The 26,816-nt window shown below is 47.4% G+C and overlaps 3 protein-coding genes across 5 annotated transcripts in view; 2 read left to right on the top strand and 1 right to left on the bottom strand.

Annotated features, from left to right (window-relative positions):
* AMFR (autocrine motility factor receptor) overlaps positions 1 to 18,219 on the top strand; it is a 29,650-nt gene extending 11,431 nt beyond the window's left edge. For all 3 annotated transcript variants that reach the window (XM_054840653.1, XM_054840652.1, XM_054840654.1), the window contains 9 exons: positions 354 to 486; positions 1,041 to 1,174; positions 2,795 to 2,905; positions 5,524 to 5,714; positions 6,865 to 6,968; positions 8,945 to 9,079; positions 10,148 to 10,231; positions 14,894 to 15,078; positions 16,561 to 18,219. In XM_054840653.1, the coding sequence (XP_054696628.1) occupies positions 354 to 486; positions 1,041 to 1,174; positions 2,795 to 2,905; positions 5,524 to 5,714; positions 6,865 to 6,968; positions 8,945 to 9,079; positions 10,148 to 10,231; positions 14,894 to 15,078; positions 16,561 to 16,711 (1,228 nt within the window). In that variant the 3' untranslated portion in view covers positions 16,712 to 18,219. The remainder of the gene's footprint in view (positions 1 to 353; positions 487 to 1,040; positions 1,175 to 2,794; positions 2,906 to 5,523; positions 5,715 to 6,864; positions 6,969 to 8,944; positions 9,080 to 10,147; positions 10,232 to 14,893; positions 15,079 to 16,560) is intronic.
* Positions 18,220 to 20,407: 2,188 nt separating this feature from the next.
* Positions 20,408 to 26,816, top strand: part of CBFB (core-binding factor subunit beta) — a 244,321-nt gene continuing 237,912 nt past the window's right edge. The window contains exon 1 of the mRNA XM_054840302.1: positions 20,408 to 20,411. The gene's annotated coding sequence lies outside the window, so the exon portion shown is untranslated. The remainder of the gene's footprint in view (positions 20,412 to 26,816) is intronic.
* Positions 20,466 to 26,816, bottom strand: part of GNAO1 (G protein subunit alpha o1) — a 139,478-nt gene continuing 133,127 nt past the window's right edge. Inside the window, exons 7-8 of the mRNA XM_054840299.1 lie at positions 24,442 to 24,595; positions 20,466 to 22,606 (exon numbers count right to left, since the gene is read on the bottom strand). Coding sequence (XP_054696274.1) covers positions 22,419 to 22,606; positions 24,442 to 24,595 — 342 coding nt within the window. The 3' untranslated portion in view covers positions 20,466 to 22,418. The remainder of the gene's footprint in view (positions 22,607 to 24,441; positions 24,596 to 26,816) is intronic.

Raw genomic sequence — 26,816 nt, 5'->3', positions numbered from 1 at the left:
CGCCTCACGTGCTGAAAAACGTGGGTCTGGAGTTAACTATAATCCCAAGCTTGGCTTTTGGTATGTGCAGGAGTTTTTAGCAAATGCTACATCTTCTCCGTCAGCTGGTGGTATTTGTAATGCCAGTGTGGGCTAAGCATTGATTGCTTTTTGCCTTTTTAAAATGTTGTTGTTTGAAATCAGTAACATTAAAAAAAAGTCCCTCAGGAAAGCACAGAGTGTGGGCACTGGGCTTAGGAGGGGCAGAGAATCTATGTCCAGAGTTGTTTGAAAAAAGGATAACATAGTTTGAATGCTAGAGATACTGTTTAACAAAAAAAGACAGAATAACATTAATTTCCCTGCTTTTGCAGGTATGTAATTCATCTCTGGGATCTCAACCATGAAGGAACGTGGGAGGGCAAAGGCACTTACGTCTACTACACAGATTTTGTCATGGAGCTAACCTTGCTTTCACTGGACTTGATGCATCATATTCATATGCTGGTATGAAATACTGGACGTAATGTTGAGCAAATAGACTGGCCTTAAAGGGTACTGGGTATACATATTTTAGATATTTTTTTTTCTTTGCTTATTCTAAGAACCAAATATTACAGAGGGGTTATTTAAATAAAAAGAAAAATGTGGTGTTGGGGGTTCCGGCATTCTTTCCTCCTGTGTAATTGGAGTCCTTGCAAATAACTTTGTTATGGACTATTAACTACTGTGTAATAAGCTTTTTAATAGGTGTTTAACTAGCTTTGTTATTGAGTAATACCAGACTGAATTCTTTTCAGTGGCAGCAGGGGACATTAAGCTGAACAGGACTGAATACAGTTTGTCCTTATTGTAAATGCTGTGCTGCTTAAGTTGTGACAGAAGATGTAACAAGTAGTAATACCTGTGAACACGTGTGCTTAGTCTGAATGGTGTCAACAAAAGAAGAGTTCTTCAGTGCTGGTTTCTTGATTTCTCTTAAGACCTGATGCAGTTTCTTGTGGCGGCCTCTTGTTTCCCATGGTGTTTGTTTCTAATCACCGCTCTGTTTTTTTCCAAAGCTCTTTGGCAATATCTGGCTGTCAATGGCAAGCCTGGTGATTTTTATGCAGCTGCGCTACCTGTTTCATGAGGTTCAACGAAGAATTCGGCGGCACAAGAACTACCTGCGTGTGGTTGGAAACATGGAAGCTAGGTGAGCCTCTTATTTGCTCTGGGATCTTGATGTGGATCTTGGAGAGAGGATCCTGATGAAGGAATTTGGATTCTTTTACGTTCCTTTGATGCACGATGGCATGGTGTAAGCGGGAGAGATGCAATCTTGCAAATCCGACTCTTAAGTCTTTACACTTAGAGTATGTTTTTACCCATTTTATTTGTTACTAGGGACACCCTGTCTGGTTTTAACAGATACGTAGGAATGACTTTTATAATAGTAGTGTTACTGGTAGCACGTTACTGGCAACAAGTGAACTCCCCTCTCCGATATTTCTTCTCTTGTATGCTGCCCTGGTGGGGTGACAGAAGCTCTGCCTGTTTCAGTTGTCAGATACTGGCTTTGGCTGTGATATGAATAAATGTTCTTAATTTCATTAGGCCCTCCTAATCAGTTACTGCCTGAAATGAAATCAAAATACTAATTAAAACCTGCTTGGCTTTAAGTATGTTTATATTAAACCTGAACCCAAGTCTAAACAGACTCTGTCCTTGTAGTCGAGCTGAGAGCGCCTTGGGATTACTTTAGTCCATCCCCCTGTGCTGAGGCAACATAGAGAAATCGAGAGGCTTGCTAAAACCTAGTATTGTGCCGGATACTACTGCATCTTCGATCCCTTGTTTTCATAACTCAGCTACGTACTTAATAATTTTAAGAGCAACAGGGAGTTTTAGTCTTTCTGTGTGTTGCTGTACCATTTTCGTTGTGGATTTCAGTGGGTTTGAGTAGCTCTGCTGTAGTCCAGATGGAGAAGACTGACTTGTCTAGAAATTCCCGAGGTTTTCTTTGTGAAAAGTCATTTAATGACTGTAATATCAGGTTAAGAGCTGCATAATTAAGTTCATCCTAAACCCCTTTAAGCTGCTCACAAAGCTGTTTGAGTTGCAAGTGTCCCAGACTTCTTGTCTGAGCGACTTGCTGTGTTTTTGTCATTCTGATTTTTCTGGAAGAAGCACATTCTAGCTTCTTCCTGAAGCTGCCAATGGCAGCGAGCTCCCTGCATTTATGTAGTTGGTTTTTAGGTATATTCCACACCAGCAGTACTGTGAAATGTTGTTATACCACTCATCTCTATATTGTCAGTGTTTGGGTACTATGGAGCAGCTGCTTACGTGGTGCTGTAGTTTAAAGAAAGAAAGAAAAAAAAAAAAAAATCAAAGACAAATGGGGGTTGGCAAAATCTGAGGCCAAAATTAGTCAGACCATAAATGCTTGCGATCCCAAGAAGGGTACCTTAATGGGTACAGCTATTAAAACTCATTTAGAAAAATGACATAAGCCAAATCTATACAGATTATAACTTGAGGTTCTCAACCTAATGATCGTACTTCTTGGAAGATACTAAGTCAAAGCTTTTTGCATGTATGCAGAGATGTGCAAAAAGTGTGCCTGGAAGAAGGCACAGGAAGGGTGTGTGTGTGTCTTCCTTTGCAGTGTGAGTTTGAGTTATGGAAAAAAATAGCAAACTTGTTGCATATGTCTCCCAAGGAAAAGTTAATGTAGAGGATAACGTTTTCTCAGTGCGAGATCCTGTAGAGAGGAGGCTGTGCTGAGCTGATGTCGTCATTACATCTGTCTCTTCCTTTTTCGTCTTTGTAGGTTTGCAGTCGCAACACCAGAGGAGCTAGCAGTCAACAATGACGACTGTGCCATTTGCTGGGACTCCATGCAGTCCGCACGTAAACTCCCTTGCGGCCATCTCTTTCACAAGTACGTTTCTGGGGCTGGAGAGGGTGCGCCTGGCTGTAGAGAGGAAGGGATGTATGGGCACGTCTGAAAGTTACCGCAGGATGACAAATGACGCGCTGTGAGCAAAGCTGTGAATGCTTACTGCCTGGGTCGTCTTGGTCTGCTTCTAATAGCAAAGTACAAGTCCCGTTCACTTCGGTCGTTTTGACGTTTGAGTTGTTTCACCTCGTGCATTCTTTTTTCCCCCCCGAACTAAGAGTATGCGTCTTGTCAACTTATGGGTAGGTAGTGTGGAGTTAGGGTATCTCAATTGCAAGTCCGTACCCTGCCTTGCTGTGTAACCGCTTGGTAAAACACGCTCTTTTCCCCCTTACTTTATCCTGTGCATCACCTCTTCCATCAGGGTGTGTTCATTTTCAGGTGAGGAAGAAAAATTTGGAGTTAGATCCTTAAGTACCTTTCAGATACCAGCTTTAAAGAGAAAACAGGGAATGTTTTTATATAGTGCATCCTTGCATGGTGATGAGTCCTCCAGGACGGTTCTGGAGGCCAGATCTGATTATATGATTTCATGGGAGGATGAGCCCATCAGGGCTGTAAAAGAGGTTAACCAAATCAGCTGGAGAGGTCCCAAAGCAGCTGGTGGTTGGAACTGGGAGGCCAAAAGATCTCTCTATATACTGTTTCTTACACTCAGCTCAGTAGCGAGTAGTAGCAGATGCTCACAGAGGCAGTGTGCTGAGCTAGACACGCCTTTTCTTAGATCTTTTGTAGCAGTCCTTACATTTTCATGCTTGTGCTTAAAAGTGAAAGGAGATACAGGGATTGAATCGGGAGTTTCTGAAGTGCCATGTGATTAACATGCATGGTCAGTTAAATTGTCCCTGTTATATGAGCAAATCCCTTTCTGCAAATAGCTTTTGACTTTTCTGGTAACTGTCAAACCAGAGGTTATAATCTGTGTGCTAATTTGTTGTCATTTATGACAAGCCTTGCCATAAATATTTATCTGTGTTCCAAGAAGTCTCTAATGAGATAATGTGCCTCCATAGCAGAAACTCCTCTTCCAATGCTACTGAATCATATGAATATTTAATCACTTACAGAGCACTTGAGAAGCCCAGGGTCTTCTCTTCAGAAAGTTGTTTTCTCTGTATCTAAAAGGATCCTTTTGTATTTTTTTTTCTGAAGCTAAGTTACACTTACCTCCTTGGTGCATTTAGGGAGGGAACATGTTACAGTAAATGACTTAACGCTTGCATATAAAACCGGATGTAATGAGTAACTCTATTTCCAACCCAAGAATGAATTCTCTCCTCATAAAAGCCTGGTGATTTTGCTGATGCAAACTGAAAGGAGTTTGTGTCCCTTCCACGCCTGAGCTGTTGAGAAGCAGCAGCAGCATGGTTGTAGCTTGTGTTGCTCCAGGTGTTTCACAAGCGACCTTTTGAGTACAGCTGTAGCAGAGGTTCGAGTTCACTGTGTGCAGGGTGGTTTTGCTGTAGTAATGGAGACGAAGTTGGACGTCATCGGCAGTGCTAACGTGCTGTGCCGATGACCGAGGTGGTAGGAGATGGTAGATTTTTATTGTAGTGCTTTGATTGTTTCTGGGAAACCCGTCATTGTAATTTCTGAACACTGCATATCCCTCTGTTTAAATACGATGGAAAACACTTTGGCAATATGTCTATACGCTACAGCTCCAGGAATCGTGCAGAGTGCTTGTATGCTTGACTTTGCTCTAGTCCTGCAGTTAGGGCTTTTTCCTTGTTCTGTCAGCCCAAACGTCTGATCTGTGCCTTTATTTGACCTTTTTGTGTGTCTCTACCTTTCTAGAGTGTTTTGAGAGCTTCTGCTTGTAAACAACCCACTCTTCAAGTGTATAATACTGGAATGTGTTCAATTCTGTGAAATTCAGTTCTTCCATACTGAAAATTAGGTTTAACATGCCAACGAATACTGCAGCCAGGTCAGATCAGTCTGAATCAAAAAGTAGACACAGCTCTGAGTGTTCAAACCTGCATTTCAAAGACATCTCACTTTCTGCAAGACAGTAAATGTTCAGAGTTAAGTAAACATTGTAATGGCACAGCACCGGTTAGTATTAATAAATCTGTTTGGAGAGTTCCCAGAGCGGTACTCGCTTTGGTGGTGATTTGGTTATTGACATCTTTGAAAAGATATTGGAAAAACTTGGGAGGTGCCATTGCCACATCACACTGGCAGAACTGCTACGAAAGCACGTCAGTATATTTTAAATACTTGTCCAGTTGGTTTTTGTCCTTTTTCACTTGGGGATGGTGGGAGAAAAGAAACACTTTGTTTCCCCTTCCAGGCAAAACTTGCTTGTTCTGAGCTAAATGGACAACAAACTCGGAGGGTGTTTTAAGTTTGTGATAAATCTGTGTGGTTATTTATAAACAGTGAACACTTGAGTATTTTCAGCTGAAAGAAATAAGAACCCTATTCCAGAGTCATCAGGAGCTCGTCAAGCATACCTCACAAATTATCTCCAAGCAGTCCATGTGCATTTGTTGATGTTCTGTACAGAATATGCTACAGCTGCTTGATGTACTTGTGATACCGATGTCTTGGAAGAACGTTGCAAGCTCACCGTAATATCCCTGTTTTCCTGCCAGCTCGTGCCTGCGGTCCTGGCTGGAACAAGACACATCTTGCCCCACCTGCAGAATGTCCCTTAATATCACTGACAGCCATCACGTGAGGGAGGATCACCAAAGGGAAAATCTGGATGAGAACCTGGTCCCCGTGGCAGTGGCAGAAGGCAGACCACGCTTGAACCAGCACAATCACTTCTTCCACTTTGACGGTGAGCTAAGCAGATTTGACATCTGATGCTCTTGCCCAAATATACGAAGGGAACAGCCTTCTGTAGCAGGGAATTCTGCCCGTGTTTCAACTGAAATTTAAACTCTGCCTCTGCTTGCGTTTGTCAAACACGTATGTTTCTAAGAGTTCTTTTGCAAGAGCATAGGTAAGTGTCTCTGAGGTTGTCCAGAGCTACAGAGACTTTTTGAAAGGTTTTGTACAAGTGCTCCCTTTTCCTTGCTTTGTTGTGGTTAGCAGTTTTAATGCTGGCATTTATCCATCGCGTGTCGTGTTGACCAACAGAACGGGACATTTGTGTGTCCTTTCGTTACCAGGTGGCTGGTTAATCAGTGACAAAGAGGAAAAAAAACCCCTATGTGGTACAGTCTGAAAGTTGATCTTTCCCCTATCCCTAGCTAAAGTGAGGTTGTCAAAAGTCCATTTGCCACTCAATTTGCAAAACACTTGGAATGCTTGATTAGGTGCAGGAGTCTGCAGAAGCTTTTTCTTAGAAGGAATCGTGTAACTGGAACAGTTTTACATGTTTCGATGGGGTTTTTTTTTCAGTGGTGTGTTATAAGTACTCGCAAAGCAGATGTGATTTCAGACCGTGATAAGTGCAGACAAACTTGTTCTGAAAGAGACAATTCCTGTTGCTTATCTTCCAGATTTTTTTATATAGTTTTGGTATTGGTGTGTGCTCGTCTTCCACAGTTTCCCAGGTTTTCTCAGTGATGCCAGCCACTTGTAGCTGACCCATTTTGGGACCAGATTCAGCCTGTTTAGAAACTGGCCTGGTTTTAGTAAAGTTACTGGAGTTATTCATGTATTCCAGGAGTGAATTTGGCTCTAGATTATTTTAATTTTCCCTTTAATGAGAACATTAAAACAACAAAACAAGGATTATTTTTTTTCTTGATCCTTTTCTGGCCCTCAGATTGTTAAGCCACTACGACAGTATGTTTAAAGAGAGTATCGGCAGTTACTGATTTACTCCAGCCACCTCCGTGTTTGGGAGACCTTAGGGATGAGTTGCACTGCAGAACTCCCCATATGTACCTGGTGGAAATACGAAAACTTATGTTAAATACACGTAGGAGTACTTTGCCTGCTGAGAACCTCATATTCTTGCTTGACTTTCTTATTCTTAGGCTCTCGAATTGCCAGCTGGCTGCCCAGTTTTTCGGTAGAAGTGATGCATACTACAAACATCCTCGGTATCGCACAAGCCAGCAACTCCCAGCTTAATGCTATGGTAAGACTGCTTTAATAGTTTGCACCTCAGCCTTCCTATTTGTGTTGTGGGGGGAAAGAGGGGCTTGTAGATGGAGAACATAAGGGGGAAGGAAGTCAAAACAGTGTTTAGGTGCTACATGAAAGCTATTTTTTTGAGCGAGAGAAGCTTTATTTGAGTGAAGTTAGGGCTATATGTTGGTTCAAATGTGCAAACGTAAAAGAACAGGGCTGGAGGTAGATGAATGAGGGAGAAAATGTACCTGTACTTTCGGTGTAGATAGGCAGACATTCTCTCAGCTTGCCTAGTGCAACTTCTTTGGCTTTTTCCAGTACTTATCTTCACTCACAACTTGCAGTCGCAAAGGGTGTGAGTCTGTAACCGGAGAATTTAGCTGTTGGTCAAGTGGTAACTGATCAAACCCATTCTGTAGCTTTTGATTTCTTTAGTATTCATTTTTAATAGCACTAAGCTCCAAGATAGCGGTTTCTGTTTGAGTGTCTTGTCAGTGTGAGATGGGGCACTCGGTAGCACAGTCAACCCTTGCCGATTCAGGATGGTGATAGATAAGAGGGTTGAGGTTTGTTGACGTCATACATAAACTAATGTAGCACAAGAAGAGAAGGATATGGCTGCTTCTTCCTTTGAGAAGTGCCGTTTCCTTTGAGTTCTTAAAGCTAGTGTGTGCTATAGCATGTTAATAAATGTTCAGTGAGGTATCTCATGAAAGTGATGACATTTTCTCAGTGTGAGATCTCTCCCATAGCCTTCACTACTGTTTAAGCCTCAGCAGGACAAGGCCACAATTTTTAGGGGGTTTGAGGCAGGGAGCAGGAAGGTGTTGGCAGATGATTTACTAGTTAAATATGCAGGAACTCTCCATCTAAGGTCAGTTTAATTTTTCTTTCAGTGGACACAGTGACACAAATGGGCTTTTGTCAAGGATGAGTAATGATTTCTTAGCATTGTGTACTATTAAAAGTAGAGTAGCAACTTATATTCAAGTGCCTACTTTAATGGGAAGGCCCAGGTTAACAAAACTGTTGAAGTGTTACGCATTTGTAATAGAAAATAAGTGAAATTCTCCTTTGTGTTACTGAATAAAAAGCCTAGGGAAGTATTTCCAGGGAAAGGCATGAGGCCGAAATGCTGGATCGGTTGGTTTGGTCACAAGTTAGTACAATGGAGAGTTAAGTTTGCTATAGTTGTTTGTGTTTGAACTCACTGTCAGCTGGTGCGTAGTTTTTGCTTTGCTCTCAGAACTCCTTCCACCCTCCTTTTCTTGCTGTTGTTCTCATTCCTGCCCCTGCCCCGCAACTTTCAGCACCAGTTAAAATATAGGTTTTAATATTTAATGAAGTCTAGCTGTTAGACTCTAAAAGCATATTATTTGTCTGCCCTCTTACTTTTATCTCTTTAATGTAATAATTATTTAAGTAACTTGAAATTCAATAATAACAGTTCCCTGACAATTCAGTTTAATTTATGTGAGCTTTCAGACCCTATTAAACTGGTTTGTAGGCAGGGTGGCCAGAGAGAGTAGGTTATTAAAACTTATTCCACTTGTCCTTACCAGTACCATTTTGGAACCTGTCTGGGACAAAGGAAAATGATTTTTTTTTTTTTTTAAGTGTTGATCTAACTTTCGGTCAGTCATGTGAATTCTGTATGGATCTTCATTAAAAAGGCTGTCATAAAAAGAGGGTCAGGAAGCATCTAGAAGCACTCTTCAGGAACCTAAATTTTCAGGATGATGTGGTGCCTCCATAGGAGTTACAGTTTTCTTGTTGGCTTCAGTGGAGTCAAAATATTGCTCTGTAGGCTAATACCAGCATGGGTTTTCTTTCTCTCGTTTTTCTTTCTGCGTGTGGGTTATCGTATCATAAACAGCATCTTTGAGCTGTTCTTTTTTTTTTTTCCCCCGCCTCTTTCTGTTGAGATACTTGCCAGCTAACTTTTACTTACTGCTGATACTGTGTAAACCTTGTTTTTTCCAGGCCCATCAGATTCAGGAGATGTTCCCTCAGGTCCCTTATCATTTAGTTCTACAGGATCTGCAGCTAACTCGTTCCGTGGAGATCACCACGGACAACATCCTAGAAGGGCGTATCCAGGTACCTTTCCCCACACAGGTAAGTCATAAGACCGTGCACCTAAAATGACTGATTTTCTTTCTCACCACAGAACTGAGCCTGTTAATAGTGAGTGAGGGGAAGGAAGGAGGTAAGTTGAAGCACTGGTGAATCCAGCTTAGCTTAATGCGTATTATGCTTCAGATTTTTACCTATAGGAAGATGTTGCAGCCGGAAGTGCCAAACCAGTTTTGGCAGTCTAGTGTATGTTATATCTCCACGTTGCACCATCTGACTCCATTGGAATGTCTCACGGTGGTGTGCGATTGAGGTATACGTATCTGTTCCTTGCTGTGGCCCTTAGAAGAAGGCCTTTTAACAGGTTGGGATGGGTCTCAGGTGTGCTTTAGCATTATCCATTTGTAATACAGAGTATTTTCTGTATGAAGGAAAGTTGGAGTCTATCACCCATGCCCTATAGGTTGCCCCTGATTGATGTGATTGGACTGCAGGATGCACAAAGTGCTTGCCTATACAGTCTCAAACACGTTATATAGTGCCAAATTCTAGTAAAAGAAACCTCAGGATTTGTTTTTAGTTTGTTTAAATCTCTGTAAATGCAGTATATTCAGTCATGTATCAAAAATATATTGAAAACGTCCTAGCTAGACTAGAGACAAATATTTGCTCAGTTAAAGCAGCTCTTCTCGGTCGCTCTTCTGCAGAGCCTTTAGAACATTTCCAGTTGATTTCTCTGCTGACAGATAATTGAATTGTACCACTTAGGAAGGTTTTCTGCAAAGAAAGTAGTCGGCAAAATGATGCCTTGTTCTTAATTAGTGATAGCAGATTTCAGTAAAGCAGTCTGGGGACAATGTTTCTGTTAATAAGAATATTGAATTCTGGTTTTGTGCACATCAGATAGTGCTGTTATCTGGAGTCTGCGTGTGGGGAAGCAGAGAGAATTCTCTTTCAACGCAGTGCATTCTGTTTATTGCTAACTTATCTGTTTCTAAATTGAACACAACACGTGACGTTGCAGAGGGCAGAGTTGGAATGTGTTCAAAGAAGTCTGTTTTGTTTTGCCATTTCACACACTGTATTAAACCCACGATGTTTGCATTTCAGCGTGCAGATGGCATTAGACCTGCATTGAACAGTTCTGTGGAACGGCACAGTACTGATCAGGAGGATACAGAAACTGTCACACAGGTAATTTGGCATAAAAGGGGGCAAAAAGCACAATTAGCAGCTGCATGGGCGGATAAGTGCGTTTGGTTTGTACGAGGTCAGGTTGGTGGCAGCCCTTCCTTGCATTTCACACCAGAACTAACACTGTCAGGCAACCGAAGGCAGATTTCAGCGTGGTGCTTCTGTGGAGAACTATCCGCACGCTTTTCTTTTTCCTCCTCGAAGGAAAGTGCTCTCAAGTGACACAAAGAACCGAAGATGATCGCGTCTCTGTTCATGTCTGGTCAGGCCCATGCCCGTCTCTGGAATACGGATGCTTTGCTCTTCCCCTTCCTCTTCCCATTCCCATTCTGTACGTCTCCAGACACTTCCCTTAAAATGAGTAGTGTTTCTCTGCTGGGTATAAGAATTCTTTTGTGTTCTGGAGGAAGCACTGGGAGACATGGGGAACTTTACTGTGAATGGAGTGGATACAAAGAGGACCAAGAGATAACAGCCCTTTTACGTGTAAAGCACAATAATGGGGTTTGCTGTTCTTCACTAAGGCCTTTATAAAAAGTGGCATGTGCTAGCTAAAATGTGTCAGGAAGAAAAAAAACAGCCTATGAGTAGGATAAGGTCTCGTTCCGCTTTTGTTTTCCCGGACTGTAGTAGCAAAGTTGTGAGGTTTTCATTTTTGTAAACCTCCCTTTCCCCTGGCTTATAAAGAGAGTGAATTTGTGAGGTGTGTGACTTTCTGCCTCTGCAGCCTTTAATAACCTAAACAGCCAACATGTTACTCACGTGGAACTGAACTGTGGCACTTCCCTCGTTAGCGAGACAGAAAAAACCTGTCATTTGGTTTGACACTGCAGTTGAGGCAGGTGTTTGATAAGAGCAGAACTGCAGGAGTGAAAATCTTGATCGGGGTCTAGCACCTCTTCAGTAATTTCTTGGGTTAACTTGAAGGTTTTGGTGATGGTGTTTTTCCTGTTTTTTATGAGTCAAACCCCTCTTCCCACAAATGTGATCTAACTAGTTTTCCTTAGCTTGGTACTGGCTTCAAATCCTGTGTCTCTGTCCTTCCTTCTACAGAACTCGAAAAACCTGGGAGTGGTGTTCATATGTCATATCGTTGAGCGCATGCGCTCTAATAGTGACATCTTCTTTTGAATTACAGCTAAGCACTTTGCTGAAATGATATGTTTCGGTTGGAGCGAATGGCCGTTTGGATGGAGAATGTATTTTTGTTTTGTAGAATAGCACAGCGATAGCCTGGAGATACATGTGAACAGTTGTGAATTTCCTGCAGCTGCGCGAGGCTGCTGGTGGCTGCGCGCGTGGAACAAACTGGTGACCTTCCGCGCGGGTTTTCCTTTTCCTGGGTGGATGTTTGCTGTGCCAGATGGGATTCGTAGGCAAAGGCTGAAGTGGGAGACAGAGACTGCCATGCGCCGAGAGAAACTTGCTGCTGGGTAGCGTCGTGGAAGCTCCAGTTGCTGCTGTTCTCCTGCCTTGTAAATGCTTTGTGTGTTTAGTGTTACCTTAGGCTGGCTTCAAACAGGCTGATCACCCTCGTGACGTAGCCACAGAGATCTACCTAGGAGTCAAGCTTGCTTATCTCCTTGCTATTGATAGTATTTCTGTTGTGAAGACTTGGGAGCCTAGGGGCATCCTTCTTCTAGGAAACTCCCATCATTTTGTGTCTCTCTGATTTAGATTTTGGTTTTTAACTGAGCACCTGACATACTGTAGATGTTCTCTTTCTTCTTGCCAGAAGAATGTGTTGCTGTAGTCAGGCGAACTCTTGTCTGTGTGGAAAGGTCTAGCAGCAAACAAGCTCCTTCAGCAGGTTGCGCTTGATTTTTTTTTTTTTTTTTTTAAGAAGCTTTTTAAATGCAAGTGGGAAGGGACGTAAGAAGCCATCATCTCCTCTGGGTGAGACTTGAATTTTCAAATAGTGGATAGGTGTAACTTCACACTTTATGACGTAGTCCCTGAGAGAGACCATGGCAACTCTAGTTGCTTTGTGCTGCAGCCTTAGAGTAAGTTTTACAAGCTTTCCGTCTCTTGTTGTCTTTTTTTTTAAATCAACATACCCACTGAGAGTCTTTGTTGATCTCCAACAGCAAGGGGCAGGCCCATTGGAGTTCTGCTCGTTGGAAATAACACGGGGACGTAACACGCTCAAATAAAAGCACCCTCTTCCTGAGCAGCGTTGGTTTTCCTCTGTGCCATACATCATATTATGACTTAATTCTACCTAGAATTCAAAGATCTTAGGATAGAGATAATGACTGTTTGTTTTGGGTTTGGGTGTCATGTGTCGTCGTCTCCTCCCCCCCCCCCCCAGCCGTAGATTATGATTTTGGGATGTCAGTGCTGACATAACGGAAAGGTAGTTCAGACACCTCTGAGCACCACCATGGTATAAATCTTGTTAAAGGTTTGTGAGATAATGCTCTAAACATTGGCTGCTGCTTACAGTCCTGGCTTGCACGCTTAGCGAGATGCTGTGCACATACTTCTCTGCAGTTGTGCACTGAAATGCTAATGCTTCCAGCAGCGTGCATAATGCTCTGCACGCTCCCGCTCCATCCCCGTCGTATGCGCCCTCCCTCCCCTCTTCTGACTCTGCTGTTACTCCCTCTAAGAACAGATCCCTGAGCAGCTATAGCTACTTTCTGCAAGCTGGTCTTTTCATGTGCTAAAATGGATTTGAAGGTTATCCTTTACGATTTTGTGTGTGTTTGTTTATCTGTTTCTGTAATCCTGGGTGGAGATAGGGTAGAACTGCTCAGACCTAACTAGTAAGCTGTTGTTCTACAGCCGAAGCTTGCCTGGTGCAGCTCTTGCCCCTCCACCCCCTCGAGAATCCAGTTTGTCATTGCTTGGTGACTCTAGAGACACTTCTGAGGCATCCCGTGGCTTTTGTGGAACAAATTATTTTTTTCATGGAGCCTGAAGGAGGAGTAGTTTGTGCAGTGCAGAGATTTCTGCGTCTGAGATCTGCTCTCATACTGAGGCTTGTCATAACCTTTAATGCAATTAGTTTTGATGGTTTTGTCTCTAAAATCTCCTCAGTAATCACTCTCGTGCTCAGATATAGGAATGGGCTCCGGGTATTGATTTCTTGCATCTTTGTAATGTTACCAAAAAATCTTAGGTGAGCTAGCTCGCATCTTCTGATACAAATGGCCCAGTGGGGGAAAAAAAAAAAGTGATCTTGTCTGAACATCAGCCACCACGAGTGCCCTCCGCACTGCTTTACCCCGCAGAGCTTCCCTGTTCCGTGCCCATCTGCGTGGTAGTTGGGAGCAGCAGTTGGGTCGCTCCAAGCCTGTTCTTCTGGGTCTGTCGAGGTTGTCCTGGCCCTGGGTAAAATCCGTGGGATCGTTATGTGGAGCTCTCGCTCCCTCCTCTCGGATGTGGCATTGCCTTGGGGCAGTCCAACAACAGTACCCCAGTTATTCCAGTGCATTAGCGTGTGTGATACGGGGAGCCCTTCCCCGGCACACTGGAATTTGTGGGTTTTGCTGAAATAGGCTGAAGACGTACTTGTGTTTGAGGTTGCGGTGTCCGTGCTGCTCTGGCTTGGGCCCTGGCATTCCCCCTTGCTTCACCTACTTGATGGGAAGTGACATTTGTCTTGGCTTTTGCTCTCTTGAAGGCGTTGCGTCAGGGAGATGGCATTACTGGTATGTCTCTGGGGCTTTGGAATGACTCGACTTGTTTTGAAACCCAGGCGTCACACGCTGTGATGCTGCTGGGTCCGGGCTGTTGGGGCTTGGGCAGCAGTTCCTCACGGTGCCCACGAGAAACCGGCTGTCAAGGCTCCTGTGTGGGTATGCCAACGGCCCAAAACTCGGTGTTAGGAGCCAACTCAGCTAATACCTCTCTGATGCATCCTACTTGTTCGAGTAATCCTTTGGGATACCAAATGATGGCTAAAGCCTTAAGCCCTTCATTGAGGTGATTTGTTTCTTGACGCTGCCACGCTTAGTAACATCTTGCTTTCCCATTGCAGAGCTGATCTGATCGTATATGACAGGATGTGATCAGGATATGCTGTTTCACCTATGCTAGCTCACCAGCATTGTCATTCATCAGCTCAATTTTCACATTAGTGCTGTCGGCCAGCCGTCAAGGGTGAAGAGGTCCTACGTGCGGGGCTGCCAGCTTCTTTTATTGACGTGCCGGGCTTGGGACAATTGCCAGCCTTGCTCCGGCAGCCCGAATACACGATAATTTGGGTGCTGCAAAACCCAGTGAACCGAAGCCTCATAAATTCCCTGCTCAAGCACGCATCCTCTTTGCAAATACGTTTGCTACTCTTTCCTTAGTACGTGGATTTCAGCTTTTTAAACTCTTTACTGTTGCATTGCTTGTCAAGTCAGCTGCAGAATCTATTTCAAGTGCCCCGTTTTAATAGAGCATTAATTATGAGTAATTAGTGTTTGTCTTTGAGATTACTTTCAAACATGGCATAAAAGATACAGCGTAATAGAATACAGGCTCTTTGAACGCGTTTTGAAATAGCTTTGTTCTGTACTTTGGCTGGGGTTTTCAAAGGAGCCCTAGGGCATTGGGTAGAGCAGGCGAGAGTCTAGTTTCTTCCGATGCCTCCGAAAATGACAGTTCTGTGCAGAGAAACCTTGTTAGAAAAATTTGCAAAGGCTTACAACTTTTTTCCTTTTCTCTTAGACTGAGAGAGTGCCACTTGAACTCAACTCAAGACTGGAAGAAATGGTGGAATTCAGCGAAATGGAAGCGGAGCCTAGTGAAGCAGAAGATTTTGAGGCCAGGGGAAGTCGCTTTTCAAAGTCAGCTGATGAAAGGCAGCGTATGTTGGTTCAGCGGAAGGAGGACTTGTTGCAGCAAGCTCGAAAGTACGTTCCTTCCTAAAACTCCAGCCTGGCCGCTTGGTTACAGTCCCCCAGTATGGGTTTCAAATGGATTATGACCACTGAGAGCCTGGGTTGATGCAAAAAGCAGTGAGAGGAATGAATGCATCTGCTGCAGCAGGCGCAGGATGCTGTTGAAGATGTAAACCCAATTCTGAAGTAGCCCCACGTGCCCCAACATGTACACAGCTTCCTAAAAGTGGTTGATCCAAAGCTCTTTGAAATCAGAGGGTGGTTTCTCCCCCTTCAGTGGGCTTTAGTCTGAGCCCATAAGAGTCCTCTAGTAATCTTTAGCTTGTCTCCTGGCGTAGGTGCCTGTGCTGTTAGACCTGAAGTCGCTGCCCCGCACCGTTCTTCCCAAATTCAGAGCGAATGTCTCAAGCGTGAGGCAGCACAGAGTTGGCAGGTGACCGCTTCCTAAATCACACCAGAGGAGTTCATGACCAGCAAGTCAACACCGCTAAAGAGAGCGTGCCCAACTTCAGCTGTTTCTTTTTAGCCCGACTAGTAATAGATGCTAGAGGTAGATTTTAACTTTTCTCACATGCATAAAGTTCTTGGTGAGCTTCACTAGCGTCCAGTTGCTGATTAAAAAGAGGAGGAAAAGTGCTTTAGTAGGGTAGAGAAAACTTTTTCACATTTGTGACAGACGTTGTCCCTTCCTTTGTATCGCAGGGAGACTGCTGAAAGGATCTACAAAACCTACGTTGTTATGAGTCCTTTGATGTTATCGGGCTACCTACACGCTTTTTTTTGTCCCCCCCCCAGTGAAATGCCTTCATATGAATAACTGGGGCAATGACACCTTTTACAAGTTTGTCTATAAATAGGCTTGCTCCTAGAATAATTTTTCCTTTATGTTTGAAAAATGTAATTTAGGGAGACCAAGTATTTTTTATTTTCTGGTTTACCAATTCCCTTCCTGCACTGAGGAGCTGTGGAATTGCAAACCACTCTTTTTTGTCGCTAAGTACAAAAAATTCGTTGGGATGTTAACTCCGGCAGCTGCTTCCTTGTAGTTTTGCTTCACCTTACACTTCGCAGCCGTAGTGCCCCTTCTGTCCAAGGTTTACTCACTGTCATCAGCGAGTGAGTGCTTGTGGTAGGCACTGCCAGCGGCTTACAAGCGGTGGAGTACCGGGAACCGGGAGATTCAGCGACTCACCTGCAGTCTCGGTGAATTGCTATGAGTTAAGAGCAGAGCCCTGACCTTTAGAACTGGCTCCCTCCCACGGGCACAAGGATCTCGCACAAACACTAAGAGCTTCTGCCAACTCTGCCAAGTCAACGGTTATACAGGCTTTTTTTTTTTTAATATGTAGCTCGTGTGCACTTTTATCAAGGTTTTTTCCTGCTTTCAGCGTGCCTTGCACCCTCCCTTACTTCATGGCTGTACCAGTGATGTATTTTCCAGAGCCAAAATGAGCTGGGCTCTGCTCACCCACCTTTTCCTTCTCCCTCTTGCAGGCGTTATTTAAACAAAACCTCCGATGAGGAGTTGACCACGGAGAAGCCCTCTCCTCCACCTGAGGGAGCGTCCGCCGATCCCGTCACCCTGCGTCGCAGGACGCTCGCTGCCGCCGCCGAACGGAGACTTCAGATGCAGCAGAACTCTTAGCGCTCGTTGCCTCTCCTTCCTCCTCCTCGTGAGCAATGTTGAATAAATAAATTAAATACAAAAAAAAACCCCTGCGCTTTCTATACCAGCAGGAAAGTGTCTCTTCAGAGTTCAGCTAGCTGTGCTGCTGAGTGAGCTGGCTGCCTCTTTGCTGTATAAAGCATGTGGTCTAATAATGTTTGGACAGTTGACAAATTAACCTTTTTTTTTTTTTTTTTGTAATATTTTCTATGTGATGTTGATTCCCTTCACAAACAGAAAGGCAATTTCTAAACCACGGGCGTGATTTCTGCAGCTAGCTTGAGATATTGGGCTTGACCGCACAGCAGAGCCTGGGGAAATCGTGTTCCCGAATTCGCAGCTGTGGGTGCAGGTCGTGGAGGGCACCGGCATGTTCAGCTCGAAATCAGGGAGAGTTATTCCAAGTGGGAAGAAAGCTTAGAAATTTGCAGCAAACCCTGTGTTAGATGAGCAGGCGCCCGCTCTTCAGTTCCTGTTCGTGTTGACAGCGAAGAGTGTTACGTAGGCCGGCTTGAAGGGCGAGGTAGCATCGCTGGAAAGTCAGTTCTCACACCGGATGGAAGTTTTCTAGCTACATAACGCAGAAAATAAAGCCGAATTCATGAATTGTGCAGCCAAGCGCTGATTCGCATCAATTCCAGCATAAAATAGTGTGTTTACTGTTGCCGGGCTTTTCTGCGCTGGCAGACGCCTGGCTCTGTTCGCTCCCGGCGCTGCGTTATTTTCCTTTGCCTTTTATGGCCAGAAACAAGTGAGAGACTGAGGGGAATCAAGCGAAGAAGAAGGGGTGTAAGGCGAAGTTATAGCCCCTGTGATTCAGTGTTACTGTAAGCCGAGGGAGCACGATAGGAAAAAAAAAAAAAACACAAAAACCTGCCTGTTTTGGACTCCAGAGCAACACGGATTGGACTTCGTGGAGATAATGCCGCTATCTTGCTTTTTCTTTTTTTTTTTTGTTTTGTTTTTTTAACCCCACAACTTCACCCTGAGTTTATTCAGACAGACTGGAGGACTTGGGGCAGCTGGACCTGAGGCTGGCTGCGGCCCCACCTGCTAACCTCTCATTTTTCTAAAGAACTTTTGACGCGAGATCCACTTGGAGCCGCCGACGCTAGCTTGCATAGATGAATTTTACATGGCAGTGACTTAATTTTTAAACTTTTGAAGAGCGAGTTCTAGTATCTCTGTCCTTTAGAAGGAGCCCAGTATTATCTAGAATTGTTGGTAACTTTTTTTTTTTTACTGTTGGTTTTTAGGACGTTTGAGGGTGAATTTAATGAGAGGAGTTGCATCAATGTTTAGGTGAACATAATTTATTTCAATAAAACTCTTTGGGAAGCCTTACCTTGCAATGCTATTAGTAAACTTCAAAGAATTTTTTTTGAGATCTTTGGTTTTGCTCAGAGCACAGCTGCTTTGTTTCTATTGTTAAAAAAACCAACAAAAAACCCCCAAAAATAAAATCTTGGTCAGTGTTGGAAATTGGACATTTCTGTAGCGTGATTTTTTTCATGTTCCTGGCGTGCGTTCGCTTTGTTGATGTAGGGCCTGCGCTTTGGGTCCCCTTCGCTTCCCCCTTTCTATCGCGATAAGAAAGCACCTAGCACCGGGTTTAGGAACATTTTCCCAAGCCTCGGGTTGCGGAGCTGTAATTGCCACAGTGACTGTGGAAAGGGAAGAGAAACAGGCTCTCGAGGGACTGTAAAAATAAAGTGGGGTTTTGAACTGCCTGGCAGAGGAGGGGCGGGAGGAGAGCTGTGCTACGTGTTGACAGTACGGAGTTTGGGTCTTCACTCAAGCCGTGGTCGATGTCCCACTGGGAGAGGGGAAAACCGCACGGAAATCATTCTCAGGGGGTCTGGGTTTCCTTGAGTTCCTCCTCCCTGCTGCAGTTTGGGGGGGTTTGTACGGCATGATGCATTTTGTGCACGATGATGCAAAATGTCCCCAGCTTCATCTCCAGCAGAGGGGATGCCTGCAGCCAGGACAGGTTTTGACCTTGCTTTGGGCTTGACCTTGCTTTGGGCTTGCAAGATCTCCATCACCCCGGCATGCCCTCTCCCTGCCTGCCCACCTCCCTGGGGAGGGGGAGCTGTGCCCCGAAGAGGTTTCCTCCCCTCCCCAACGCAGAAGGTGAAGAGCCCCTGGTTCCCTGGGGATTAGGTGGGCAGCCGTGGGGCACGACCCACCTCCGCCTGCTTCTGGTGCTCTGTGAGCTCTGTGGCATCTTGGCCACCCCAAATTTCACTGCTAAATAAAAAAATATTTTTAAAAAAATCAATCCCTGATGTCTAATATTTGCTCTTCTTGGCCACCAACCCTCTCTCTGCATGCTGAGGGTCCCAGCTGTGGAACCAAGTCCCTCGCCCAGCAGCAGATGGGTGGGGAAGGAGGAGGTGCTGTGCGCCTGTCCTGCGTACACCCCTCTTGCCCGGGATCCTGCAGTCCCTCGGGCTGTGACAGAGGTGGGTAACGGGGCTGCTCGCCTTGCTGGGTGGGGGGCAGCTCCTGGAACCAAACCGGGGAGCAGTGGGGATCTTTTATTAGAGACTCTTGGGCTGTTTTTTCCGGAGTTCTCTCCTCCTCTCGTTGGGTTCCAGACCTTTTCCCGGCAGCTCTTCCCTTCGCTCCCTGGGGAGCGGGCCCTGGCCAGCCTCTGGATGGCATCCTTGCCTGCGGCACGGCTGCAGGATGACCTACTTCGGCCGTGAAAGGCCGGTTTGTGCAGAGGAGCGCACGGATCCGTGGTGGCCCCTTGGCTGGCTCCGCTCCCCTGGAAAGGGAGGTCATCCGAGGAGAAGCCTGATTGACTTCCCCAGTGCCAACATGAGCTACGTCTGCATCGCCGTGAGCAGCAGGAACCTCGAAAAAAGCTCCGTTGGGGGTTGCCGGCGTGAAGTTGGTGAAGGAGCAGCTTTTCTAACCAGCCCTCCTGTGCCGGTGACGTTTGATGGGTGGCCCGGCGTAAAGCCGAGGTGGGGGGTCCTGGCTGTTTGGGTCACCTTCCCTGCGGCTCCGTCACCGGGGTTGCCGATGGGCCGCGCGGTCCCACGGGGTTTGGAAATGTTCCTGCGGCTTGGGAGGGGACGGGGACGGCGGTGCTGAGAGACCAGCCTGGTCCCGGGCTGTGCCGGAGCTGCGCCAAGGAGCAACCGGCTCTGGAGCGTCCCACCCGCGATGGTCACAGTGCCCGACGCCGGCGTGCGCAGGAGCAGGGGGACACGGGGTGAAAGAGAAGGTGAAAAAAAAACCCAACGGCGAGAAAAACCCAAACTGTAAAAAAAAAAAATCCACCCAAAACCAAACCAAACCTGGAGCAGGGAGAAGATCTCGGCTTTCTTGGAGAACCTTCCTCTCCATCTCACGGGGAAAAACTCGCACGTTGTGGGGTTTCCGACTTTGCCACAACCCAAAGGAGTCCCCCTGATGACCATCTTTGCATTCCCAAAAGAAATAAAAATATTTTCTCGCTTGGGGAATTTTTTTTGGGGGGGAAATCTGAACTCCCAGCGATGCTCTGAAGCCACCTGAGCCATCTGGAAGGGTTTCCACGCACCACTTTCCCCAGATTTACACCCAATTCTTAGCTCAACCCCTCCTGCCCATGCTACCCTCACAATAATGTGATTTTTAGTATTTTGATTTTTTTTTTTCCCCTTCCTCCCTTAGGAAGGAGGCAGGCAGGCGCGGGGGGAAAGAAGCAGGCGGAGGCGCGGGAGGGGGGAGCCCGGGGTACAGACAAACATTCTCTTTATTGAGCTACACATGAATTTTTCCATTAGTCAGAGAAAGAGATTGGCAGTGTGTAATATATCACAGAAACCTCACTGATTGGTAATAGAAAGGCTTAGAAAGACCTGGCGCTTTATATATATATATATAATATTTTTTATTATTTTTTTTTTAAGTTTCCTCTTTATTTATTCATTTTCTTTTAAACAGGTGTGACTGCTCTTCTTCAGCAAAGGTAACTCGTAAAAGTGAAACCGTGAAGACGTCTGGTTACTAATCAAAGTAGAAATGATGAAGGATTGGTCATGAAAACGGTGGCTTCAATGTAAACACCACATTCGATTTTTTTTTTTAATTATTTTTTGTGGTTTTGTGTGTGTTTTTTAAAATTTTTTAATTATTTTCATTCTTGCCTTTTTTTTAAGTTTGTTTTTTTAAGTTTTTTTTCTTTTTTTTTCCTTTTTTTTGTATTTTTGTGTTTTGCAGCACAAACATCCCCACATGAGAGAGAAAAAACACCATTCACTAAAAGGGAGAGGACTGGGAGGGAGGGAAGGCGGTGGGGGTGGTGGTGGGGGGGAAGAGAAAAAAGCAGCACAAAAAAGCATTCACTGGAAAGGGTTAAAAATGAATAAAAACCAAAAAAAATTAATTACCCTAAACAAACAAACAAAAAAGATGAAATAAAATATATAGCTGTGTATAACCCTCCCCGATGCCCCCCGATCGGCCCTGCAGGAGGGGGTGCCGGGAGGGAGCCTGTCCGATGCGGCCGAGCTGTGCTTTTGGATATGAACCTGGAGAGCGAGCGGCAACTCGGAACAGGGAATTCCTAAACCAGGAGGGAGCGAAAACATGGGAGGAAAAAAATAAAATAAAAAAAAATCCCGCCGGCTCCCGGTTAGTGAGGGCTTTGGCCTACAGCGAGCTGGGAGTTCATAAAAATCTAACCCGAAAAAAAAAAAAAGCCCAAAGCCCGGAGAGGGAGCGGCAGGAGGATGCTCCCACCGCAGCCCCCCAGCCGGGATGGGAAATGGGAAAAGATCTTCTGGTGGTTGTTGTTTCCCTTTTTGGCTACGGCACATGGCCAGGGGGCAGATTTCCGTTTTTCCCCATTTTTTTTTTTTAAAAAAAAGGTATTTTTTTTGTTTTCTCGAGGCAGCGGCTCACCCGGTCTAGGGGCGGCGGCGGGGCCGGGGTGAGGTGGGGGCAGCTCAGCCTTCCCCACGCTAGAAATAAAAATAATTAATCGTAATAATAATAATAATAATAATAAAATTAAAAAAACCCCACAATAATGAATTATAATAATAATTCAAAAAGAAAACCCCACGGTCAAATAACCCAACGGGGGTGAAGCCCCCCCCAAGAGCACCGGCACGGCCGCGGCGGGGGCACGGGCAGGACCCGGCCCCGCTTTCCCCGTGGGGCGACCCGGGGAGATGCCCCTCTGCCCCCCCCGCGGGTACCAGCGCCCTGCAGGGGGGATGCCCGGGAGCTGCCGGGGTGGCGGGGCCGGGCAGAGCCCCCCCGGCCCCGGGGAGGGTGCGAGGGAGGGCTGGAGCCTGCGGGGGGATGGGGTCTGCCCGCAGCTCCTTCAGCCAACCGAGGAAGGTGGGTGTGGATTTATTTTATATATATATATGTATATATATAATTTTTCCTTATGCCTTTTTATTTACCAACTTGCATGATTATGATTACGATTTTTTTTTTCTCTCACTCAAAGTTGTTTTTTTTATTTCCCGTTTTCTTTCGCCTTTTTTTTTTTTCTTTCCGCGCGCGCGCGTGTGTGTGTGTATCCGCGTGTGTGTGTGTGTGTGTGTGTCTGCGTGTGGTTGGGTTGGGTTCGAAATTTTTTACTTTTTTGTTGTTTGTTTGCTGTTGGTGGTTTGTTTCTTTTCTCTCCTGGCGCCGGGACGGCCCCCAAAGAAGTCGCTTTGCGTCGGGGGGGTCAGTACAAGCCGCAGCCCCGCAGGTTGTTGGCAATGATGATGTCGGTGACGGCGTCAAATACCACCTGGATGTTGTTCGTGTCTGTGGCGCACGTCATGTGGCAGTAAATCTCCTTGTTGGGGGAGCGGTTTTTGCTCTCGAATTGTGCTTGGATGTAGGCGGCCGCGTCCTCGTAGGTGTTGGGACCTGCGGGCAGAGGTGGGGGGGGGGGGACACAGAGCAGGGGGCGTCAGGGCCACCCCCCCGCCATATGCCCGGCCCCTCGCTGCTTGCAAACTGCTTGATTTCTCAAAAAAACCCCAAGAAAAACCTATTTATTTTCCATTTCCCCCCCAATTCGCTCCTCAGCAGGGTCTTTCTTTCTTTCTTTCTTTCCTCCTTTCTTTCCTTTCTTTCCCTTCCTTCTTTCCTTTCCTTTTTCCACCCCACTCCGCCCCATTTTCCCCCTCTTTTCCCCCAAATCGCAGAGCACCTGGGCTCTACTGGGGCCTCCTCCCCCCCCAGGTGTTGCTGCTTTGCCCCCCGCCCCCCCGTCCCCTTTTCCCCCCCCCGGGAAGGGCCGCAGCCCCCAGCTCCGCCCCGCCGGGATGTGCCCGGGGGATGCTCCCCCCGCCAGCACCGGTGAGTCCCGGGGGACGGGGGAGGAAGGCCGGGGGGGCCTGGTGGCCCCCCCAGGCAGTTAGGGGGAGGGTTAGTGGCCACTCCGATGCCACCCATGGGTGCTGGCTGAGCCCCTCCGCGTGCCGTCGGGCTGGGTGTGGGTCGGGCTGGGTGTGGGGGGGTCCCACCCTGGGCTCTGGGGTGGGCGAGGGGCGGCCATGGGGCAGGACCCCCCCCCCGGGATGCAGCACCGTCCCCTTGCTGGCTGCACCGGGGCAGCGTCGCTTCCGCCAGGCGGGCTGGAGGGGGCCGGCTGCTGGAGCCGAAAGCCTGCGGCAGCGAGAGTGGCGGGGCCGGGCCCCTCGCGGGGAGCCACCGGGCCTGAATTACGGCCCCGAAATCGCCTTTGGAAGAGCTGTATTATCTGGGGATTTATCTTCCTTTTCCAGCTCGCCGGTTCCCCTCCTGGCCGAAGGAGGGGGGAGGTGGCCCGGTGCCACGGGGGTGTCCCCGTCCCTGGGGTAGCCGGGATGTGCCGTCCGGCTCCGTGAGGAATAGTTTGAGATGTCCCACCGGCTGGCTGGGAAAAAAACAATGTACTGCTGCTTTCGTGACGGAGACACCTAAAAACCTCCAGTGGAAATGCGGGTGCGCTTGTGCCGTAGGGGAGCGGGTGGGTGCCGTCTTGCTGGGGCACCCCCTTGTCCCGGCGTCCAGGGTGGGTGAAATAGTTGAGAGATGTTGAAGTATTTGTAGGGGGTGCTGGAGCTTCTGAATCTGAACTGGTTTTTTTCTTTCCCTTAGGGAATTCAGAAGGGATATCTATTCTTACCCCATTTTCTTGGTTTTCATTCTTTTCCCCAAGCCACGTTGGTTTTACTTAAAGATGAACGATTCTCCTGTGGTTTCACGGATTTCTGCTGTGAAGGGGGCTCTCTGCTTCCCCAGCTGTACCCCGCGCCAAGGCCCTTCTGGAGGGCGCGAACGGGAGATGCAGCTCGCGGGACCGCGTGTCCAGGAACCATCGGCGAAGCGGAGAGCTCAAGCGGTGGGCAGCCGGCTCCCACCGAGGCTTCTTTCCATCGAGGCTTTTCCTTTCCACAGCTCCCTGCGGCCAGGCTCGTTACAGCTCCTCTCCTCTCCATTTGTCCCAACTCATCTCGGCCACCTCTCTGTCCCATCACCTGGTCGTGCACCTTTGCCGCAAGAATTCCCCGCGCGCAGGATGCAACCCCACCCCGCGAGCGGGATGCCGGAGCTGCGCCGCGGCTCTCGAAGGTGGGCGATGCTTCCCCCCCTCCATAAATGTGCCCTGTCCCCTCTGCCCACCTTTGGGGTGAGATGCAGCCCCCCTCGCCCAGCCCTGACGGCGCGGTGATGGGCATCACGCCGGGCTGTGCCGCGTCAGCCCCGGCACGTACCTGTGTATTCAGGGAAGCAGATGGTCAGAGGCGATTTCTTGATCTTCTCGGCAAATAGGTCTTTCTTGTTGAGGAAGAGAATGATGGAGGTATCGATGAAGAATTTGTTGTTACAGATGGAGTCGAAGAGCATGAGAGATTCGTGCATGCGGTTCTGCAACGGGGAGCACGGAGGGAGGAGAGGGGAGAGAGAAAGGCAAAGAGAAAGAGAGAGTTAGAGGAGAGGAGAACACTTTTTCTGAATTGAAAGGGTTAGAGAGCAAAAAAACCCTCTGAAATAAGACAGTGATAAATGAGTGGTTACACAGGTGGAAGAAAGGGGGTATCGCTCTCCTCTCGGGCTGGAGGACAAGGCAGGCGTGGAGGCTGCAGCCCGTCCTGCACCGTGTCCCTGGGGGGCTGCTCTCGCAGGGCTGACACCTGGAGCTTCAAGGAAGAGCAGGAAAAAAAAAAGTCATTTGTTCATCACCCACCTAACCAGAGGAGCGTGGAAAAGGGGCCCTGTGTCTCTCGGGGGGCTGGGCACCCCCAGAGCAGCACTTGCAGAGCCCGAATAAAGGATGGACGGACAGCACCAGCCAGCAGCCGGGATGTGCCGGGCGTGGGGACGGGGCTGGGGGAGTCCGGTCCCGCGGACCTGTCTGGAAGGGCCCTTGTGCCGAGCGGTGCCGTTGTGGTTATCCCGGTGCCAGGTCCTGTCCCAGCTGGGCCCTTCTGTCTCCGGAAAAACCTTCAGCCCGTGGTTGAAAACACCAGAGCGGCGGCTGGGACGCTGCTGAGAAATCCCGGCGTGGAGGGAAGCGATCCGGGCTGGCGGCTGCTCCAGGGGGGCTTTGGGCGTGGGAGGGTTTTAGTAGGAGCAGAAATAGAGGCAAATCTCTAAAAGCTGTTAATTTAAAAAAAATGAATTGTCCTTTCACACACGGACAAAAGCCACGTAAAGCCGTTTTTCCCTGTGCTACAGAGGTTGTTACCAGAAAGGAGCGGAGAGCGGACAGGAGGAGGAAGAGGAGGAGGAGGAGGAGAGGTTGTCCTGTGCCCGTTGGCCGTGCAGGGCACCGTCAGGCCGAGTATTTCCATGGGTCACTCGCACGGCTGTGGGGTGTCCGTGCGGGCAGGCGCACGCGCTCGCCGTTAGCGCGACGGTGCCGCCGGACAGGACGGACGCGGCTCTGGGACCTCTCGGAAACTTTCTCCATCGTTAACTTGCCCTTGGAGCAAACAGCCAGCCGGTCCCTGCCGCTCCGCTGACAGCTCTGGGAGACATTTTAGGTGATCCGCGTGCCTTTTCGTTGCGTGTACCCACCTTGGACTTGCAAAGCTTCTGGTGCAAACCCGGGGCTTAACAAAGCCTGAAGCTGCTGCCCCCACCCCCCCGTGCCCCTTTTTGCACCCCCCTCTTGGGGCCGAGCCCCTCACCCCGAGTCCGGGCTCGGCTGCCTGCTGCTCGCACGGGGACGCCCGGATCTTTTCGGAAAAGCCGTGCGTGAAGCCGATTGCAGCAGCGACGTGCTCCGGGGCAGCACGGGTGCCCAGCAGCCCGTGGGAAACCCCCCTGCAGCAAACACCCCCCCCTCCCCCGAGCCCCTGGGTTTCGGAGGCGCAGCGAGGAGCTGGGGGGGCTTTGGACTTACCGAAGATTCGTGAGAACGCACGTTTTTGCTAATGAAATGATGACCCAATTACAGGTTTTGGAGTTTTCCATGAATGTTTTATTAGTGAGTCATTTTATTAGCTACACTTCAGCTGTAGCTTTGCATGCAAAATTTAGCAGATGTCTGATTTCATCTTGAAAGGCTTTGAGATTGCGCTGTCGGTTCCTTGACAAAGAGTAGCTAGGGATGCCAAGCAGTTGCTTTCCAAAGCTTTGGGACCTCATTTGATTCTTATCTTTTTTTAAAAAAAAAAAAAAAAAAAAAGCCTTATTCATGGGGAAAACAGAAACTGCCACAAAAGGATGCGGCTGCTCTCGACTTGTGGCCGTTGCAAAAACGCCAGGTCTTGAGATTTTCATGGAAAATATCTGGTTGGCTTCTTTTTTTCCCCCTTGTTCATCCCTTGTGTTGTCCCATTTAGGTGTTACATTTAAATAAAGGAGTGATGGTGTTGGTGGAGGAGCAGCTGAAATAAAGCATGTGCCTGGGGAAATGAAAATCCCCAGTGCCAGGAAAAATAACCCTGCTGACCGCTGGACACCCGTGCGGAAGATCCGGGCAGGATGGCATCCCCGAGGGAATTTTTTAAAAATGCCCGATGCAAATATTGTACGTATAAAATACGTACAAAGAAAAATCCTTTCCCTCTGAGCCTTTAGTTTTTCTCAGGGCTGGCCTGTAATTCTGTCTGATCTGCGGGATGGGACGTATGGGGATACG

The sequence above is a fragment of the Grus americana genome, chromosome 13 (genome assembly GCF_028858705.1).
Source record: "Grus americana isolate bGruAme1 chromosome 13, bGruAme1.mat, whole genome shotgun sequence".
Lineage (NCBI taxonomy): Eukaryota > Metazoa > Chordata > Aves > Gruiformes > Gruidae > Grus > Grus americana.
This window is presented reverse-complemented; position numbering and strand designations above follow the sequence as displayed.